The sequence below is a fragment of the Somniosus microcephalus genome, chromosome 9 (genome assembly GCF_052327205.1).
Source record: "Somniosus microcephalus isolate GS21.2 chromosome 9, FLI_Smic_1.0, whole genome shotgun sequence".
NCBI lineage: Eukaryota > Metazoa > Chordata > Chondrichthyes > Squaliformes > Somniosidae > Somniosus > Somniosus microcephalus.
In genome coordinates, this window is record NC_140995.1 from 232,258,027 (window position 1) to 232,278,135 (window position 20,109).

Genomic DNA, 20,109 nt, shown 5'->3' on the forward strand with positions numbered 1-20,109 from the left:
TCCCCCTCTCTCTTCACCCCACCATTGGTGGCTGTACCATCAACAGTCCAGACTCGATGTTGTGGGATTCCCTCCCTAAACCCCTCCACCTCTCTCTGACCAAGCCTTTGGCCACGCTCCTTCTGTGGCTCAGCCTCCAGTTTTCCTTACACCTCTGTGAAACGCCTTGGGTCGTTTTATTGCTCTATTATGAATGCAAGTAAGTTGTTGTTGTTGAATGAGGAGAGATCCCATAAGGCAAGTGGGGCATCTCGGCACCCTGGGAAAATGAAGACTGCTGGGACGGCTGCTAGGCAACCAAGGAGAGGCACTGCAGGCGTGCTTTGGTTCACTGTGAAACCCAAGGACAAGGCCTGAGGAGAACCAAAATGTGGTGTTCATGTCCATCACATCTTAATCAAGTGCACCATCTGTGCTCAAGCAGTTGTTCAGAAACCTGGATAAATCGGTAGGGTGCTTCTTTACTGCCTGGCCAAGGCCTCCAAGATTTCGATAGCCTGCTGTGTCCAGCCCTACTTTGCTCAACAAAGAGGCGAAGCCCCCGGAGCAGGCAGCAATCAGAAGAAGACGACAAACCCGGCTGTGAGACAAAAGACTTGTCTTCGTGACCCACAGCTCAGTCACCAAGAGTCATCAGGTTAAGTAGCATGTATCTCCAATACTCAGCATTCATCACCACGTGTGCCCAATACCCTTTCCAAATAAAGCATCATCTTCTTTGGGCCTAGGCACATAACAAGACTTGCAATGTCACATCATTTCTCCCCAGTTACTTTCATCTGCCAAGACAGCATTCACACTCTCCTGCACCACTATTCATGCTGTCTGGTGTTGCTCCTTATTGCAGGAGATTATATGTTCCCTTTATGTACATTTGTGGGTCAGTGATAGGACTCTTGCCTCTGAATCAGAAGGGGTTTTAGTCCCACTGCAGAGACTTGAGCACATAATCCAGACTGACACTCCAATACAGTACTGAGGGTGCACTGCACTGTCGGAGGTGCTGTCTTTCGGATGAGACGTTAAACCGAGGCCCCATCTGCTCTCTCAGGTAGACCAATAAGATCCCATGGCACCATTTTGAAGATGAGCAGGGAACTTGCTCTGCGCAAATTGGCTGCCGCGTTTCCTACATTACAACAGTGACTACACCCTGAGGCGGTGAAAGGCGCTATATAAATGTAAGTCTATTTTTTAAGGGCTAAATATTCCACCCATTGACTGGCAATGATGGAGACACAGAAGTAACAGTATAATCTTAGAAACAGAGGAACCCTGATCCCCTCGGGGATGCCATCCCACACCACAAGGATTTTAGTTCCGGTGCACTGTCAAGCTGGTTTTAAAGTCGACCCAGATCTGTTAGACTCCCCGAGCAACATTTTAAACTTAAGCAGAGTTTTAAAAAATGTTTTGAGAAAGCGAGCGTGCCCACTCACTCTTCGTTCATTGTCACTCCCTGAGTTTAAATCTCCACAAAGTCTCATCTAACTATTCTGGGGCTAGCTGTTGTGCTGGCACTCTGGGGACCGGGCTCTTACATGAAAAGAGTTCTGAAAGTTTGAACCCAGTTCTCAGTGGGCAGGACCCAAGAATGATTCAATAACAATTATTCAATAATTGGCTGATTCTATGCCAAGATTACTAATTAGAATAAGCAATGCGTGAAGCAGAAATGTCAGACTGTCACGGTTGGGGGGAAGCTCTATCTGTATTTGACCTGTGTTGTGTCATTCAAGAGGCTTTAAACTGACTTTGGATAAGCAGAAGAAGGAAAGGCAGCATTGACACCTCTCATACCGAGGAGCATAAAATTCAGCAAACTTTCCTTTATTTAAAGTTTCTTCACTGACTGTTCCTGTCAAAATTCCATCCTCCCTTGAACAGCAGCTCATTATTCACAGATCAATCAGAGTTTGAAACCTTCCTCCGGTCTGCAGCCTCCTCTCTGACCTCTGGTGTCAATCCACTTATGCTCATGCAACTCAATGACATGTTTAATAGACTCTGCTGGGCGAGTGTCAGATCATCACTTGTAAGGTGAAGAATCTCGACTGACTGCCTCAGGGAATTCAAGGAGCTATTTACAAGAATATGCAGCCCACGCTCAGCACACCATTAGTGCATTCAAAAAATATTTACAGTACAGAGACACTCTCTTAGTCTCTGCTTCGAATAGCAATGATTGCCCAAGGTAATAGGGACTTTGTTCTGGTGCTTCCCCTCCATCGGTTCTTGGTATGTGCAAAGGACTCTTGCAAGCAATTATTTTATTAAAAGTGGTCTCAGTGGAGGATAGAAACAAAGAGACTATCCTAGAGTAGCCAGACTGCAGACACATTCAGTACTGTTCCCCTTGGTGTGGTCAGTTTGGTTGTAGACTCTTGGCTGGCCCTGAATTTAGACTGGAGTAGCTATTAGCCGCTAGCGGGCTAGAAATTCGGTATCGCCCCGCTTGGGGCGCTAACTTTTGAAAAGTAGAAAAGGTAGCGCCAGGCGCTAATGATTCTCCCCTGCCGGGAAATTCAGCTTTAGTGCTCCGAGAGGGAAGTGGAGCGATAAATCAAGCGCTAACCGCTTCTCTTAGGGCGCTAAAGTCCGGGAACGGGGCGGTAGCGGCAGAGCGCTGAACAATTTGGAGCGCATCGCTAACGGCATCAGAGGCTGCTTCCCTCACTTAAAGGGAAGGGCCAATGATGGTGCACAGCCTACTTGTCGGCAGTTCTGTTTTGCAAGGCGACCTGGGCGACTGACATTACAGCACCAAACACTCTCACAAAGTGAAGGGCTTGGACATCTTGCAGCAATGAAACATTAAAAACTTTCAGCAGGCACCAGACTGGTGCAAATAATAACGGTTGGCCTACCTGAAAACCATTGCCTTTAATTAGCGCTCCCCCAGCAGTCAGCCGAGGTGACAACGCCTCCTCTTCCTGCCGTTGTTCACGCCCGGCGATACAACCGGGCGGGGGCGGGCAGCAATTTCACATCCGGGGCGATAACGGGATGCCGCGCACTTTATGACATCACGATCTGCGAGGCGCTAGAGGTCCAGGCGGTAAGAGTTAGCGCCAGTGCTAAACCGGCACTGAAGTTCGCGGGCGTCGCTGCATTTGGCGCGCCCCATCGCTAACCCCTTAGCGTCCCGTTAACGCCCCCTTCCACTGTAAATTCAGTAGTAGCTTCCCCTTGAATGTATCTGTGCTATTCACCTCAACCACTCCCTGTGGTAGCGAGTTCCACATTCTAGCCACTCTCTGGGTGAAGAAGTTTCTCCTGAATGCCCTATTGGATTTATTAGTGACTATCTTATATTTATGGCCCCTAGTTCTGGTCTCCCCTGCAAGTAGAAACATCTTCTCTATGTCTACCCTATCAAACCCTTTCATAATCTGCATTTTGTCGCAGTCCTCTGTATTAACTACACCCCCGAATTTGGCGAAATTGTACTTCCGATTCCCAAGTCCAAATCGTTTATGTAAATGGTAAACAACAGTGGTCCCAGCACTGATCCTGTGGAACATCGCTTCCCACCATTTGCCAATATGAGTAACTACCTTTAACCCCTACTCTCTGTTTTCTGTTTTGTAGCCAGCTTGCTATGCATTCTGTAACTTGGCCCCTGACTCCATATGTTCTGATCTTAGTCTTGAGTCTACTATGTGGTACCTTATCGAAGGCCTTTTGGAAATCCAAATATATTACATCTCCTGCATTACCCTTATCTAGCCTTTATGTTACTTCTTCAAGAAGGATATATAATGAGGAATTAGATTATTCACTACATAAATATCTAATTATTCTTTGAAACCACTTTTGACACTGTTGCGTAAAGACTCAGGCCATGAAAGTCATGGGGTTGTTGGGTTGGGGAAGGTTCCCTGCCTTGCCTATCAAAGGCAAGCTCCTCTGCACCCATGAAAGTCACCTTACCCCAGAGGCTGCACACTCTGGTGATTGGTGCCAGTTCTGGGGGAGGAACGCCCAGTTCATGGTCACTTTTATTGATACCTGCTTTTTATTTCCACATTTTTTAATAAACTGAATCGAATTTCTCAAATTGCCATGGTGGGATTTGAACTCATGTTCTACGTGGATTAATTAGTCCAGGCCTCTGGATTGCTAGTCCAGTAACATAACCACTACACGACCACAAACCTGAACGATCTGATTTCCCTGCTCAGGACTCCCTGGAGGACTCTGAAGAACAGTTCGATGCCTTCGATGAGAGGAGGTACCTCGAGGCCAAACGCTGGCGACCCGGTGAAGACCCTTACAAACGCTACGCCTTCAACCACCGAGAGAGTGGGAGGGTTCCCAGCAATCGGGCGATCAGGGACACCAGGCATTACAGGTACTTCACGTTGGCTTCTCATTGCCTCATCTCACTGTGATGGTGTGCACAGAACTCTTGCACCTCAGTAATCCGCCATAGTCCATCAAATGCATTGTAGTAAGGGGAAGCTAGATAAGCACATGAGGGAGAAAGGAATAGAAGGTTATGCTGATGGGGTTAGATGGAGAAGCGGGGCAGGAGGCTCGTGTGGAGCATAAACGCCGGCATAGACCTGTTGGGCCGAATGGCCTGTTTCTGTGCTGTACATTTTATGTAAAAAGGTGCTTAGACCGCTGAAGGGGTAAATGCGCTGGTCGGTCTGGTACTGGGGGCCACACAGACTAGTCCCAGGTTTTAGCCCTTTATTTATTCATTCTCAGAATGTGGGCATCACTGATAAAGCCAGCATTTATTGCCCATCCCTAGTTGCCCTGAGAAGTTGGTGGTGAGGCCTTCTGATAGCGGTTTGATACAACCTGCTGGGCCACTTCAGGGGGCTGTTGGTGTGGGACTGAAGTCACCTGTACCTGGCTGGTCCAGGTAAGTTTCCTTCCTCCCCTAACTGACATGAATCCAGTTAGATTTTTATGACTCTCTGACAGCTTCATGGTCATTTTTACTGATACCACCTTATTATTTACAGACTTTTCTAAAACCAAATTCAAATTCTCAAACTGCCCATGGTGGGATTTGAACTTGCGTGCCTGGATTTGTTAGTCCAGTAACCTAACGGCTACACCACTGTATCCAGTCTGCTGCCTCTGTGCTGAGCAGAACTTGGCCTGCGATTGGCCTGTAGCAGCTGGCCTTGACATGGTAGGCTCAGGAGTGAGCAAAGACAGCCAGGACCTCCGCTCCTGATCTCTATCCGGCAAACATAGAAACATAGAAGATAGGAGCAGGAGTAGGCCATTCGGCCCCTCGAGCCTGCTCCGCCATTCAATGAGATCATGGCTGATCATCCAAATTCAGTACCCTGTCCCTGCCTTCTCCCCATATCCCTTGATCCCTTTAGCCTTAAGAAATATATCTAACTCCTTCTTGAATATATATAATGAATTGGCCTCAACTGTCTTCTGTGGTAGAGAATTCCACAGGTTCACCACTCTCTGGGTGAAGAAATTCCTCCTCATCTCTGTCCTAAATGGCTTACCCCTTATCCTTAGACTGTGACCCCTGGTTCTGGACTCCCCGCCATCGGGAACATCCTTCCTGCATCTAGTCTGTCCAGTCCTGTTAGAATTTTGTAAGTTTCAAATGGTGACAGAGAGGCACAGCTGAGGTCAGAATCAGGCTTGGCTGTGGTGCTCCCCATGGTTGAACAACTTCCAGCAGTCTTGATTGTAATGTAGGAAACGTAGCTGCCAGTTTGTGCACAGTAAGCTCCCATAAACAGCAATGCGATAATGACCAGATAATCTGTTTTTTTAGTGATGTTGGTTGAAGGATAAATATTGCGCAGAACACCGGCGAGAACTCCCCTGCTCTTCTTCGAAATTGGGGGGAAAAATTGGGAGGCGGCCCAGTAGTAGCGCCCCAAGCAGGAGGCGGGGTGCTACTGCAAGCGCTCCACCTCCTTCTTGGGGCACTACTACTGAAGTTCGCGGCACTAGGTGCAACAGCGCTACGCACATCGGCACGTAGCGCCGCATCATTGAGACCTCCTCCCCTGATTAAAGGGAAGGGGCCTAGCGCTGCGTGCACCGGGGCCCCGCAGGACCACCGGGGAGCAGGGTGCCGTGAAAACAGCCCTGCACTCAAGAGGAGCGCTGGGCTGAGCGATCACAGCCGGCACCCTGCATAAAAAAGGCAAAGGGGGCAGGTGCTGGCAGTCAGCCAAAATAAAAATGGCCGCCCGACACCTGCCCTTTAAGTAGCACCGCCGCCGCTGCAAAAACACACCCTGACCCTGTCGAACATATTGTCCGGCGATAGGTCAGGAGGAGCAAGGGAAGTTTGCGGCCAGGGCGCTGCACACGCCGATGACTTCATTGCTGGCGGTGCAGTGTGGCAGGGCGCTACCAGCTACCACTAACCTCCCGCTGAATTTCACGGGAGGCGTTAGCGGCGCCGCGCCAGCCGCTAGGAGCTTTGCGCCCTGTTCCTGAGAGACGCAAACCAACCCAATTCTTCCCCCAGGCCTTTTATGTCCACTTGAGAGGGCAGATGGGGCCTCTGTTTAACGTCTCATCCGAAAGACCTCCAACAGTGCAGCACTCCCTCAGTACTGCCCCCCGACAGTGCAGCGCTCCCTCAGTACTGCCTCTCGGACAGTGCAGCGCTCCCTCAGCACTGCTCCTCCGACAGTGCAGCGCTCCCTCAGTACTGCCTCTCGGACAGTGCAGCACTCCCTCAGCACTGCTCCTCCGACAGTGCAGCGCTCCCTCAGTACTGCCTCTCGGACAGTGCAGCACTCCCTCAGCACTGCTCCTCCGACAGTGCAGCGCTCCCTCAGTACTGCCCCCCGACAGTGCAGCGCTCCCTCAGCACTGCTCCTCCGACAGTGCAGCGCTCCCTCAGTACTGCCCCTCGGACAGTGCAGCGCTGCCTCAGTACTGCCCCTCGGACAGTGCAGCGGTCCCTCAGTACTGCCCCTTGGACAGTGCAGCGCTCCCTCAGTACTGCTCCTCCAACAGTGCCGCACTCCCTCATTACTGCCCCTCGGACAGTGCAGCGCTCCCTCAGTACTGCCCCTCGGACAGTGCAGTGCTCCCTCAGTACTGCCCCTCGGACAGTGCAGCACTCCCTCAGTACTGCCCCTCGGACAATGCAGCGCTCCCTCAGTACTGCCCCTCTGACAGTACAGTGCTCCCTCAGTACTGCCCCTCGGACAGCGCAGCGCTCCCTCAGTACTGCCCCTCCGACAGTACAGTGCTCCCTCAGTACTGCCCCTCGGACAGCGCAGCGCTCCCTCAGTACTGCCCCTCCGACAGTACAGTGCTCCCTCAGTACTGCCCCTCGGACAGTGCAGCGCTCCCTCATTACTGCCCCTCCGACAGTGCAGCGCTCCCTCAGTACTGCCCCTCCGACAGTACAGTGCTCCCTCACTACTGCCCCTCGGACAGTGCAGCGCTCCCTCAGTACTGCCCCTCCGACAGTGCAGCGCCCCCTCAGTACTGCCCCTTCAACAGTGCAGCGCTCCCTCAGTACTGCCCCTCCGACAGTGCAGCGCTCCCTCAGTACTGCCCCTCCGACTGTACAGTGCTCCCTCAGTACTGCCCCTCCGACAGTGCAGCGCTCCCTCAGTACTGCCCCTCCGACAGTACAGTGCTCCCTCAGTACTGCCCCTCCGACAGTGCAGCGCTCCCTCAGTACTGCCCCTCCGACAGCGCAGCACTCCCTCAGTACTGTCCCCCCGACGATGCAGTGCTCCGTCAGTACTGCCCCTCCGACAGTGCAGCGCTCCCTCAGTACTGCCCCCTTGACAGTGCAGTGCTCCCTCAGTACTGCCCCTCCGACGATGCAGCGCTCCCTCAGTACTGCCCCTCTGACAGTGCAGTGCTCCCTCAGTACTGTCCCCCCGACGATGCAGTGCTCCGTCAGTACTGCCCTTCCGACAGTGCAGCGCTCCCTCAGTACTGCCCCTCCGACAGTGCAGCGCACCCTCAGTACTGCCCCTCCCACAGTGCTGCGCTCCCTCAGTACTACCCCTCCGACAGTGCCGCGCTCCTTCAGTACTGCTCCTTTGACAGTGCAGCACTCCCTCAGTACTGCCCCTCCGACAGTGCGGCGCTCCCTCAGTACTGCCCCTCCGACAGTGCAGCGCTCCCTCAGTACTGCTCCCGGACAGTGAAGCGCTCCCTCAGTACTGCCCCTCGGACAATGCAGCGCTCCCTCAGTACTGCCCCCCGACAGTGCAGCGCTCCCTCAGTACTGCCTCTCGGACAGTGCAGCGCTCCCTCAGCACTGCTCCTCCGACAGTGCAGCGCTCCCTCAGTACTGCCTCTCGGACAGTGCAGCACTCCCTCAGCACTGCTCCTCCGACAGTGCAGCGCTCCCTCAGTACTGCCCCCCGACAGTGCAGCGCTCCCTCAGCACTGCTCCTCCGACAGTGCAGCGCTCCCTCAGTACTGCCCCTCGGACAGTGCAGCGCTGCCTCAGTACTGCCCCTCGGACAGTGCAGCGGTCCCTCAGTACTGCCCCTTGGACAGTGCAGCGCTCCCTCAGTACTGCTCCTCCAACAGTGCCGCACTCCCTCATTACTGCCCCTCGGACAGTGCAGCGCTCCCTCAGTACTGCCCCTCGGACAGTGCAGTGCTCCCTCAGTACTGCCCCTCGGACAGTGCAGCACTCCCTCAGTACTGCCCCTCGGACAATGCAGCGCTCCCTCAGTACTGCCCCTCTGACAGTACAGTGCTCCCTCAGTACTGCCCCTCGGACAGCGCAGCGCTCCCTCAGTACTGCCCCTCCGACAGTACAGTGCTCCCTCAGTACTGCCCCTCGGACAGCGCAGCGCTCCCTCAGTACTGCCCCTCCGACAGTACAGTGCTCCCTCAGTACTGCCCCTCGGACAGTGCAGCGCTCCCTCATTACTGCCCCTCCGACAGTGCAGCGCTCCCTCAGTACTGCCCCTCCGACAGTACAGTGCTCCCTCACTACTGCCCCTCGGACAGTGCAGCGCTCCCTCAGTACTGCCCCTCCGACAGTGCAGCGCCCCCTCAGTACTGCCCCTTCAACAGTGCAGCGCTCCCTCAGTACTGCCCCTCCGACAGTGCAGCGCTCCCTCAGTACTGCCCCTCCGACTGTACAGTGCTCCCTCAGTACTGCCCCTCCGACAGTGCAGCGCTCCCTCAGTACTGCCCCTCCGACAGTACAGTGCTCCCTCAGTACTGCCCCTCCGACAGTGCAGCGCTCCCTCAGTACTGCCCCTCCGACAGCGCAGCACTCCCTCAGTACTGTCCCCCCGACGATGCAGTGCTCCGTCAGTACTGCCCCTCCGACAGTGCAGCGCTCCCTCAGTACTGCCCCCTTGACAGTGCAGTGCTCCCTCAGTACTGCCCCTCCGACGATGCAGCGCTCCCTCAGTACTGCCCCTCTGACAGTGCAGTGCTCCCTCAGTACTGTCCCCCCGACGATGCAGTGCTCCGTCAGTACTGCCCTTCCGACAGTGCAGCGCTCCCTCAGTACTGCCCCTCCGACAGTGCAGCGCACCCTCAGTACTGCCCCTCCCACAGTGCTGCGCTCCCTCAGTACTACCCCTCCGACAGTGCCGCGCTCCTTCAGTACTGCTCCTTTGACAGTGCAGCACTCCCTCAGTACTGCCCCTCCGACAGTGCGGCGCTCCCTCAGTACTGCCCCTCCGACAGTGCAGCGCTCCCTCAGTACTGCTCCCGGACAGTGAAGCGCTCCCTCAGTACTGCCCCTCGGACAGTGCAGCACTCCCTCAGTACTGCCCCTCCGACAGTGCAGCGCTCCCTCAGTACTGCCCCTCCAACAGTGCAGCGTTCCCTCAGTACTGCCCCTTGGACAGTGCAGCGCTCCCTCAGTACTGCCCCCTTGACAGTGCAGCAGCCCCTCAGTACTCCCCTCTGACGATGCAGCGCTCCCTCAGTACTGCCCCTCCGACAGTGCAGCACTCCCTCAGTACTGCCCCTCTGACGGTGCAGCGCTCCTTCAGTACTGCCCCTCCAACAGTGCAGCGCTCCCTCAGTACTGCCCCTCCGACAGTGCAGCGCTCCCTCAGTACAGCCCCTCCAACAGTGCAGCGCTCCCTCGGTACTGCCCCTCGGACAGTGCAGTGCTTCCTCAGTACTGCCCCTCCGACAGTGCGGCGCTCCCTCAGTACTGCCCCCCGACAGTGCAGCGCTCCCTCAGTACTGCCCCACCGACAGTGCGGCGCTCCCTCAGTACTGCCCCTCCGACAGTGCGGCGCTCCCTCAGTACTGCCCCCCGACAGTGCAGCGCTCCCTCAGTACTGCCCCGCCGACAGTGCGGCGCTCCCTTAGTACTGCCCCTCCGACAGTGCGGCGCTCCCTCAGTACTGCCCCTCCAACAGTGCAGCGCTCCCTCAGTACTGCCTCTCCGACAGTGCAGCGCTCCCTCAGTACTGTCTCTCCGACAGTGCAGCGCTCCCTCAGTACTGCCTCTCCGACAGTGCGGCGCTCCCTCAATACTGCCTCTCCGACAGCGCAGCGCTCCCTCAGTACTGCCTCTCCGACAGTGCAGCGCTCCCTCAGTACTGCCTCTCCGACGATGCAGTGCTCCGTCAGTACTGCCCCCCGACAGTGCAGCGCTCCCTCAGTACTGCCCCCCGACAGTGCAGCGCTCCCTCAGTACTGCCCCTCGGACAGTGCGGCGCTCCCTCAGTACTGCCCCCCGACAGTGCAGCGCTCCCTCAGTACTGCCTCTCCGACAGTGCGGCGCTCCCTCAGTACTGCCCCTCCGACAGTGCGGCGCTCCCTCAGTACTGCCCCCCGACAGTGCAGCGCTCCCTCAGTACTGCCCCTCCGACAGTGCGGCGCTCCCTCAGTACTGCCCCTCCGACAGTGCGGCGCTCCCTCAGTACTGCCCCTCCGACAGTGCGGCGCTCCCTCAGTACTGCCCCTCCGACAGTGCGGCGCTCCCTCAGTACTGCCTCTCCGACGGTGCAGCGCTCCCTCAGTACTGTCTCTCCGACAGTGCAGCGCTCCCTCAGTACTGCCTCTCCGACGATGCAGTGCTCCGTCAGTACTGCCCCCCGACAGTGCAGCGCTCCCTCAGTACTGCCCCCCGACAGTGCGGCGCTCCCTCAGTACTGCCCCCCGACAGTGCAGCGCTCCCTCAGTACTGCCCCTCCGACAGTGCGGCGCTCCCTCAGTACTGCCCCTCCGACAGTGCGGCGCTCCCTCAGTACTGCCCCCCGACAGTGCAGCGCTCCCTCAGTACTGCCCCTCCGACAGTGAGGCGCTCCCTCAGTACTGCCCCTCCGACAGTGCGGCGCTCCCTCAGTACTGCCCCTCCGACAGTGCGGCGCTCCCTCAGTACTGCCCCTCCGACAGTGCGGCGCTCCCTCAGTACTGCCTCTCCGACGATGCAGTGCTCCATCAGTACTGCCCCCCGACAGTGCAGCGCTCCCTCAGTACTGCCTCTCCGACAGTGCAGCGCTCCCTCAGTACTGCCTCTCCGACAGTGCGGCGCTCCCTCAGTACTGCCTCTCCGACAGTGCAGCGCTCCCTCAGTACTGCCTCTCCGACAGTGCAGTGCTCCCTCAGTACTGCCTCTCCGACAGTGCGGCGCTCCCTCAGTACTGCCCCTCCGACAGTGCGGCGCTCCCTCAGTACTGCCCCCCGACAGTGCAGCGCTCCCTCAGTACTGCCCCTCCGACAGTGCGGCGCTCCCTCAGTACTGCCCCTCCGACAGTGCGGCGCTCCCTCAGTACTGCCCCCCCGACAGTGCAGCGCTCCCTCAGTACTGCCCCTCGGACAGTGCGGCGCTCCCTCAGTACTGCCCCCCGACAGTGCAGCGCTCCCTCAGTACTGCCTCTCCGACAATGCGGCGCTCCCTCAGTACTGCCCCTCCGACAGTGCGGCGCTCCCTCAGTACTGCCCCCCGACAGTGCAGCGCTCCCTCAGTACTGCCCCTCCGACAGTGCGGCGCTCCCTCAGTACTGCCCCTCCGACAGTGCGGCGCTCCCTCAGTACTGCCCCTCCGACAGTGCGGCGCTCCCTCAGTACTGCCCCTCCGACAGTGCGGCGCTCCCTTAGTACTGCCTCTCCGACGATGCAGTGCTCCATCAGTACTGCCCCCCGACAGTGCAGCGCTCCCTCAGTACTGCCTCTCCGACGATGCAGTGCTCCCTCAGTACTGCCTCTCCGACGATGCAGTGCTCCCTCAGTACTGCCTCTCCGACGATGCAGTGCTCCGTCAGTACTGCCTCTCCGACGATGCAGTGCTCCGTCAGTACTGCCTCTCCGACGATGCAGTGCTCCGTCAGTACTGCCTCTCCGACAGTGCGGCGCTCCCTCAGTACTGCCCCTCCGACAGTGCAGCACTCCCTCAGTACTGCCTCTCCGACGATGCAGTGCTCCGTCAGTACTGCCTCTCCGATGATGCAGTGCTCCCTCAGTACTGCCTCTCCGACGATGCAGTGCTCCGTCAGTACTGCCTCTCCGACGATGCAGTGCTCCGTCAGTACTGCCTCTCCGACGATGCAGCGCTCCCTCAGTACTGCCTCTCCGACAGTGCAGTGCTCCGTCAGTACTGCTTCTCCGACGATGCAGTGCTCCGTCAGTACTGCCTCTCCGACGATGCAGTGCTCCGTCAGTACTGCACTGGAGTGTTAGCCTAGATTTTATGCTCCAGTCTCTGGCGTGGGACTTGAATCCACAACCTTCTGACTCAGAGGTGAGAGAGCTATCCACAGAGTCACGGCTGACATGGCCAACACATTATACTTCGACAGACAGCATCCTGTCAGCCTGAGCTGAATTGGACGGCAGGTCTTATATTCAAATTTTCATTCCGGAAGATTCTGTCACGCACCAATCGGAAACTCGAGGACTGATACTGAAATAATAATGAGGTTCAGCCAAGAAGTGGGTGGTTAACTGAAAACTCTGAGCCGATCCTTCTTTGACATTGAGAAATAATCGGTGCAACTCATCTCCTTGGTAATGACTTCTCCAGAAAACGACATTCCCACCTGCCACTTCCCATGTTGGCCGAGTCCATCAGTCAGAGACAAAGAGCTGCCGCTTTCAGTGATTCCTCATACAGGCTCTAATGAGCTCTCTGACAGCTGTGATGTTCACTGGGAGCCGCTCATTCCTGTGGAACCACTGAGCTTGAACATTTCACATAAGACTCTGGGGGTGGGGGGAGGTGTCCCGATCTCCCCGCCCCGTGACAATGGAATAAGCATTGGGCAAACGGGGAGCTTGGCTTCATTGTGCCAGTCTGCAACCGCCCCTCCCAGAGTAGCTGCAGATTAAAGGCACATATTCGCATTCATAGTCGCAGAAGGAAAGAAAGAACTTATATTTCTATAGCACCTTTCACAACCTCAGGACGCAGCAAAGCGCTTTACAGCCAATGAAATACCTTTGAAGTGGAGTCACTGCTGTAATGTAGGAAATACAGCAGCCAATTTGCACACAGCAAGGTCCCACAAACAGCAATGTGATAATGACCAGATCATTTGTTTTTAGTGATGTTGGTGAGGGATAAATATTGGCCAGGACACTGGGGAGAACTGCCTTGCTCTTCTTAATAGTGCCATAGGATCTTTAACGTCCACCTGAGAGAGCAGATGGAGCTTAACATCTCATCCGAAAGATGGCACCTCCAACAGTTCGGCGCTCCCTCAGTACTGCACTGGATTTTGTGTTCAAGTCTCTGGAGTGGGACTTGAACCCACGACCTTCTGACTCAGAGATGAGAGCGCTACCTACTAAGCCAAGGCACCTTAAGAGAGAACATTCTAAACTTGCGCAAGGAGCCTCTGATAATCTCCCGTTCAAAAACAGAAAATGTAGAACAGAGTCCGTGAGGAAGTTGAAAGAGAATTGGAGGTTACTGCATAACAGATTCACGTTGAGGTGTGAGCCTTCACCTCACTGATGGCGTTACTGAGAATGTTTTAAGAACTCATTCATGTAGGCCATGCAAGGGCAGCTTGAGTTGGAGTGTCCTCAGACTCGAGGATGTGGGTTCCATTTCGCTCACAGTCTGTCAAGTTCCTGACCTCAGCTGTGGGATTACTCCCAGGGCCACGTGCTAGCAAGAGCAGAAATAGGAGAATAGACCAGATTAATGCGTGGCTGGAGAGATGGTGTAGGAGGAAGGGATTTAAGTTCCTGAGGCATTGGGACCGATTCTGGGGAAGGTGGGACCTGTACAAGCTGGACGGGTTACACCTCGGCAGAACCGGGACCAATATCCTCGCAGGGGGGTTTGCTAGTGCTGTTGGGAAGGATTTAAACTAGTTTGTCAGGGGGCTGGGAACCTAAGTGTGGGCCCAGAACAGAGAGAAACAAAACTGGAAGTGCAAGTTAGAAAAGTAGTCAGCAAAACTAGTAGGGAGCAGAAACAAAGGCCAACAGTAAAGATCAAAGTGCAGAAAAATATTAAACACGCAAAGTTGAAGGCACTTTATCTAAATGCACGTAGCATTTGCAACAAGGTGGATGAATTAATGGCACTAATAGAAGTAAATGGGTATGATGTAATTGCCATTACAGAGACATGGTTGCAGGGTAACCAAAGCTGGGAACTGAATGTTCCAGGGTACTCAACATTTAGGAAGGACAGACAAAAAGGAAAAGGAGGTGGCGTAGCGCTGTTAATAAGGGATGAGATCGGTAGAGATAAAAGATCTTGGCTTGGCAGATCGTGATGTAGAACTGGAATCAATTTGGGTGGAGCTAAGAAACAGCAAAGGGCGTAAAACATTGGTGGGAGTTGTGTATAGGCCACCAAACAGTAATGGTAATGTAGGGCACAGTATCAACCAAGAGATTAGAAGTGCATTTAACAAGAGCAATATGGTAATCATGGGGGTGTGGCGACACGCCACCACTGGACATAATCCGCTCACGGCGGCACAGACAGTCTAAGCAGAAGCCCCCAGCCGGGGGCCCTTTCCTCCAGCAACTTGTTTCCCGCAGGGACAGGCTGCCGGGAGCACTTCCTGTCTGGGAAGTATTTAAGTGGATGCGCGGGCTTTTCTAGTTCCTGTTTTGCCATGAGGCTGAAATAAAAAGCTGTACTGTTTCACTGGCTCTGGTCTCGACTCCCACGTTTGCCGCGGTATCTCAACACTGGTGACCCCGACGCTCAGGACGAATCCTAAGCTAGCATGGCGGATACAAACGCAGTCACGGTTAAGTTACCAGACTTTTGGGAGAACCTCGCCGAAGCCTGGTTCGTTCAAGCTGAGTCCAGATTCCGGCTGAAAGGCATTACAGTCGACGCCACGAAGTACGACTACCTCGTCGCCTCGCTCACCTACGCTACAGTCCCCAAGGTTTGGGCAGCGCTGCAGAATCCACCAACGGAGGGCAAGTACGAACATCTGAAGGCTGCGCTACTTAAAAAATTTCAAACGTCCTCTTACCAGCGCCACTGCCAACTCCTGGACCTCCCCGGCCTTGGTGATGCTTCACCATCAGACCTGCTTTCCCACATGCTGTCCCTCTCAGACGACAAAAATCCCGGCGCCCTTTTTCGCACGCTTTTCATTCGGCAGCTCCCCGCCAGCATCTGCCCGCTCATTGTGGAGTCCGACTCCACGGACCTGAATGATATAGCCGAAAAGGCCGACCGGCTGCTCTCTGCACAGACCGCTCGCGACGTCGCGCCCGACCTCACGGCAACGACCACGCGGTCTTCCCGGGCCGCTAGGCCCGACCGCCCTACCACTCCGGGTCACTGCTACTACCACACCCGTTTTGGCGCGAGGGCTCAATGCTGCACACCACCGTGTACCTTCAAACCCCCCCCCGCACCGGCCCCCGCGATGGCCGCGGGGCAGAAGGAGCCCCTACTGTACGTCACTGACGACAGAACCAACCGCCGATTTCTGTGCGACACAGGGGCCCAGCACAGCATCACCCCCGCCTCCGCCCTCGAGATCCAACGCGGCACACGGGGTATCACACTGGCTGCAGCCAACGGCTCTGACATCCGCACATACGGCACCCGCATGGTCACGCTCGACCTCGCGGGCCGCTGCTACCGCTGGGAGTTCCTCACAGCCAAGGTCCTCTGCCCACTCATCGGCGCCGACTTCCTACGCGCCCACGGCCTCCTTGTCGACATTCCGAGGCACCGCCTCGTCGACATCAACACTATGGCCCCCATCCCCGGCGCCTTTACCCCGGCCCGTTCGGCCGGCCTGACGACCTACTGCCTCGCCAGAGCCACGGACGACTACTCGGCACTCCTAGCTGAGTTTCCCGCCCTCACTAACCCGACCTTTTCGGCCAAAGCCGCCAAGCACGGTGTGGAACACTATATCCCCACCACCGGCCCCCCAGTTTCAGCCCACGCCCGCAGACTCAACCCGGCCAAGCTGGAAATCGCGCGGGCCGAGTTCACTACCATGGAACAAATCGGCATCATCCGCCGCTCCAGCAGCCCTTGGGCCTCGCCCCTCCACATCGCCCCCAAGCCCGGCGGAGGCTGGCGCCCTTGCGGGGACTGCCGCCGCATCAACGACGCCACCACCCCCGATCGATACCCGGTGCCACACATCCAGGACTTCTCGGCCCGACTGGCTGGACGAACCGTCTTTTCCAAAGTCGACCTGGTGCGCGGTTACCACCAAGTCCCCGTACACACCGCGGACATCCCCAAAACAGCCGTCATCACCCCATTCGGCCTGTTCGAGTTCCTGAGGATGCCCTTCGGCCTCAAGAATGCAGCACAGGCTTTCCAGCGCCTTATGGACTCAGTCCTCTGGGACCTGAACTTCCTATTCGTCTATCTAGACGACATTCTCGTGGCCAGCTCCTCCAAACAGGAACACCTCGAACACCTTCGCATCCTGTTCGGGCGCCTAGCCCAACACGGGCTCATCCTCAGCCCGGCGAAGTGCCAATTCGGCCTAACCGAGATCAATTTTCTCGGTCACCGCATCACCCCTGCTGGGGCCGTCCCCCTGCCCAACAAGGTGCAAGCCGTCCAGCAATTTCCCCACCCCACAACCATCAAGGACCTCCAGGAGTTCCTCGGGATGGTGAACTTCTACAACAGGTTCATCCCCAGAGCTGCAGCCCTCATGAAGCCCCTATACGACTCCCTCCGAGGAAAATCCGGCAAGATGGACGTAGCCTGGACCACTGACACGGCAGCCGCCTTCGACACCACCAAAAACGCGCTCACCGACGCCACTCTGCTCGCGCACCCGAGGGCCGATGCCCGGGTCACGCTCACCACCGACGCCTCCGACCACGCGGTCGGGGCTGTGTTCGAGCAGTGGGTCAATGGCGCGTGGCAGCCACTTGCCTTCTACAGCCGCCAACTGCGCCCCCCGGAGGTCAAATACTCCACTTTCGACCGCGAGCTTCTCGCGCTCCACCTGTCGGTCCGCCATTTCAGGTTCCTCCTGGAAGGCCGCCCCTTCACCGCGTATGTGGACCACAAGCCACTCACATACGCGATGGCCAAGCACACCGAACCCTGGTCCGCTAGGCAGCAACGCCAGCTCGCGGCCGTGTCCGAGTTTACTACGGACATTCAGCACGTCTCCGGTAGAGACAACGTGGTCGCCGACTGCCTTTCCCGTCCCGCCGTCTGTGCGAATCACCTCGCGGTCGACTACGCACAACTAGCAGCGGACCAGCTCACGGACCCAGACCCCCTCTCGGCGGTTACCAGCCTGCCAGGGCTATGCCTAGCCAAGGTTGCGCACGGGCCCGAAGCCACGGCAGTCACTTGCGACGTCTCACTCGGCCACCCCAGGCCGGTCGTCCCTGAGACCTGGCGCTGCCGCGTCTTCGACGCGCTCCACGGGCTCTCTCACCCGGGTTCCCGCGCATCCGTCAAACTCCTCTCCAAGCGCTTCGTCTGGCGCGGCCTCAGCAGAGATGTTCGGACTTGGGCCACCTCCTGCCTCGCCTGCCAACGGGCTAAGGTACAGCTGCACACCAAAGCACCCCTGGGAGACTTCGAGGTACCCAGCCGCCGCTTCGACCACGTACACGTCGACATCGTCGGTCCCCTGCCGCCATCGCAAGGCCAAACTTATCTCCTCACGATGGTCGACCGCTACACACGCTGGCCTGAGGCAGTGCCGCTGTCCTCCACCACCACAGCCGACATCGCCAGGGCGTTCGTTAACACCTGGGTTGCGAGGTTCGGCGTGCCGGCCGACATAACCTCCGACAGAGGCGCCCAGTTCACCTCCGAACTCTGGACGGCCACAGCACGCAACCTCGGGGTGACGCTCCACCGCACCACGGCGTACCACCCGCAGGCCAACGGACTTTGTGAACGCTTCCACAGGTCACTCAAGGCCTCACTCTGCGCCGGCCTGCAGGACAGTACCTGGACTGACCGCCTGCCGTGGGTGCTACTCGGCCTACGCAACACGGTCAAGGAAGACCTCCAGTCCTCGGCAGCGGAGTTAGTCTACGGACAACCGCTGCGCGTCCCAGGCGAATTCCTTCCGGAGCCTACCAAGCCTTGGTCGGCCGAACAGCAGCGGCTCAACTCTTTCTCTTCCGCTCAGCAGTTCGCCCCACTTCCGGTCAACCGACACGGCGAACTCGCACCTCACGTCCCGCCAAATTTACAGCAGGCGCGCTTCGTCTTCGTGCGACACGACGTGCGACACGACGCGCACCGCGGGCCCCTGCGACCCCCGTACGACGGACCGTACGAGGTACTACAAACTGGGGACAAGGTCTTCAAGCTGCGACTCGGCGACAGGGTCGACACAGTCTCCATCGACCGGCTCAAACCAGCACACACCGAACCAGGGGAACAGGTCCCCGTGGCCCAGCCTCCAACTAGAGGCCGTCCCCCCGGCAAGCCAGCACAGCCGGCGGCGAACCGCCCGACCCAACCAACCAGACCGGCGACCACTCAGAGCCGCTGCGGCAGAACCATTAGACCACCGTCACGACTCGTCCACTCCTCCTAAGCGGATTCTGGGGGGAGCTCTGTGGCGACACGCCACCACTGGACATAATCCGCTCACGGCGGCACAGACAGTCTAAGCAGAAGTCCCCAGCCGGGGGCCCTTTCCTCCAGCAACTTGTTTCCCGCAGGGACAGGCTGCCGGGAGCACTTCCTGTCTGGGAAGTATTTAAGTGGATGCGCGGGCTTTTCTAGTTCCTGTTTTGCCATGAGGCTGAAATAAAAAGCTGTACTGTTTCACTGGCTCTGGTCTCGACTCCCACGTTTGCCGCGTTATCTCAACAGGGGATTTTAACCTACATACAGTATTGACTGGGCAAATCAAATTACCACTAATGGTGTGGAGGACAAATTCTTGGAATGCATGCGAGATAGTTTCCTGGATCAGTATGTGGAGGGACCAACCAGGGAACAGGCTAATCTGGGTCTGGTACTGTGTAATGAGAAAGGGCTAATCAATAATCTTGTGGTAAAGGGGCCTTTAGGGACAAGTTACCATAATATGATTGAATTTTATATTAAATTTGAGAGTGATGTAGTCCAATCTGAAACTAAGGTCTTCAATCTAAACAGAGGAAACCACAAGGGTATGAGGGACAAGTTGGCCTTGGTAGATTGGGAGACTATACAAAAAGGTATGAAGGTGGACATACAATGGCTAACATTCAAGGAAATTGTAGGAACGGAGGTTCCTAGCTGAAGAATTGAGATCGACGCAGAGAATCAAAAACAATAAAATTTAATGAACAAACAAAGTTAAACAGTAAACTGCTGGATACAATGCAAATAGGTCTGGTCTGGTTGAAAGCCTCTCTAGAACTGCTAAAAGGTTCCGAGCACTGACGTCATGACGTCATCACGTTCTTCCCGCCGTTGGGGATCACATGACGGGCAGCATCATGCGGCGTAAAAGGAAAGAAGCCATAGTACAGTTAACAGATACATTAAAGGTGCAGCCCCCGGTTGCACTACATTGCTGATAAAGGAATTATAAACAATTGTCCTGAATTCCCTGGTGGCTCCGCCACATAAGCCCCCCCAGAATTGTCTTTAACAGAAAAGGTAAGACGAGAAGGGGGTCTGACGAGTCTGTCCAACTGACTGCGATACTCTGGCAACTGGAACGGAGCACTAGAAGATGAACTGGCAGTTGGCCGTGGTTGGGATGGTGCCGCAGGCGTAGGAGAAGAAGTGGCTGGCTGTGGCTGTACTGG

General features: G+C 56.3%; 1 protein-coding gene across 1 annotated transcript in view; it reads left to right on the forward strand.

Annotated features, from left to right (window-relative positions):
- Positions 1–20,109, forward strand: part of LOC147113121 (polypeptide N-acetylgalactosaminyltransferase 14-like) — a 327,805-nt gene that overhangs the window by 115,390 nt on the left and 192,306 nt on the right. Inside the window, 1 exon segment of the mRNA XM_085998011.1 lies at positions 4,185–4,354. Coding sequence (XP_085854137.1) covers positions 4,185–4,354 — 170 coding nt within the window.